The sequence below is a fragment of the Lottia gigantea genome (genome assembly GCF_000327385.1).
Source record: "Lottia gigantea unplaced genomic scaffold LOTGIsca_4709, whole genome shotgun sequence".
Lineage (NCBI taxonomy): Eukaryota > Metazoa > Mollusca > Gastropoda > Lottiidae > Lottia > Lottia gigantea.
The window spans coordinates 689-1,477 of record NW_008709642.1 but is presented as its reverse complement, the minus strand read 5'-3'; the positions used below and the strand labels follow the sequence as shown (position 1 = coordinate 1,477).

Sequence of the window (789 nt, the reverse complement as noted above, 5' to 3'; positions counted from 1 at the left end):
TTTGGGGACATTCCTTTATTTTGAAATGTAAGATTTAGACTTTTTCCCTCTTTTTTGAGATTTTGGGTGGCCCTGAAAAGGGCCGTTTTTTTGTGTATTCTAAATAAATCGCTAGATTTATTTGGATGCAGCCTTCTCGGATTTCTTGGGTAAGAGAACGGCTTGGATGTTGGGGAGGACACCACCTTGAGCGATGGTTACTCCGGACAACAGCTTGTTCAATTCCTCGTCATTTCGGATAGCCAACTGTAAATGTCTTGGAATGATTCTGGATTTCTTGTTGTCACGGGCAGCGTTACCAGCCAACTCGAGAACTTCAGCAGCCAAATATTCCAAAACAGCGGCTAAGTAGACTGGGGCACCAGCTCCGACTCGCTCGGCATAGTTTCCCTTTCTCAACAGACGGTGGATACGACCGACAGGGAACTGTAATCCAGCCCGGGATGATCGGGTCTTGCTCTTTCCCTTTACTTTTCCTCCTTTTCCTCGTCCAGACATGATGTGAATTTAGTTAGTGAGACGGTGTCGTCGTGCGAAAGTCTAGTAACTGAATGAAGCGAACGCGACGACTAAAAACACTATTTATACTCGAAAATGGAGTCGAAAACTACGGTGCTCACTATCAAGTCCGCGCTATTTCACGAGAAAAGCTTTCGATCCTATTTTTCGACTCCATTTTCGAGTATAAAAGGAAAATTTCGCGCGTGTTCACTCTTTCCTCTTGGTTCGCATCTCGATCTCACATTAGTAAGCAGTCGGTTAGCTAAAGACTGTACGTGGGAAGCAACC

At 45.0% G+C, this 789-nt stretch overlaps 1 protein-coding gene across 1 annotated transcript; it reads right to left on the bottom strand.

Moving 5' to 3' along the window:
* Window positions 1-117: 117 nt before the first annotated feature.
* Window positions 118-498, bottom strand: LOTGIDRAFT_147878 (hypothetical protein; the record flags this gene model as incomplete). Its single annotated transcript, XM_009061368.1, has 1 exon — window positions 118-498. One exon carries the CDS (start codon window positions 496-498, stop codon window positions 118-120), a length of 381 nt encoding a protein of 126 aa, XP_009059616.1.
* Between the last annotated feature and the right edge of the window lie 291 nt (window positions 499-789).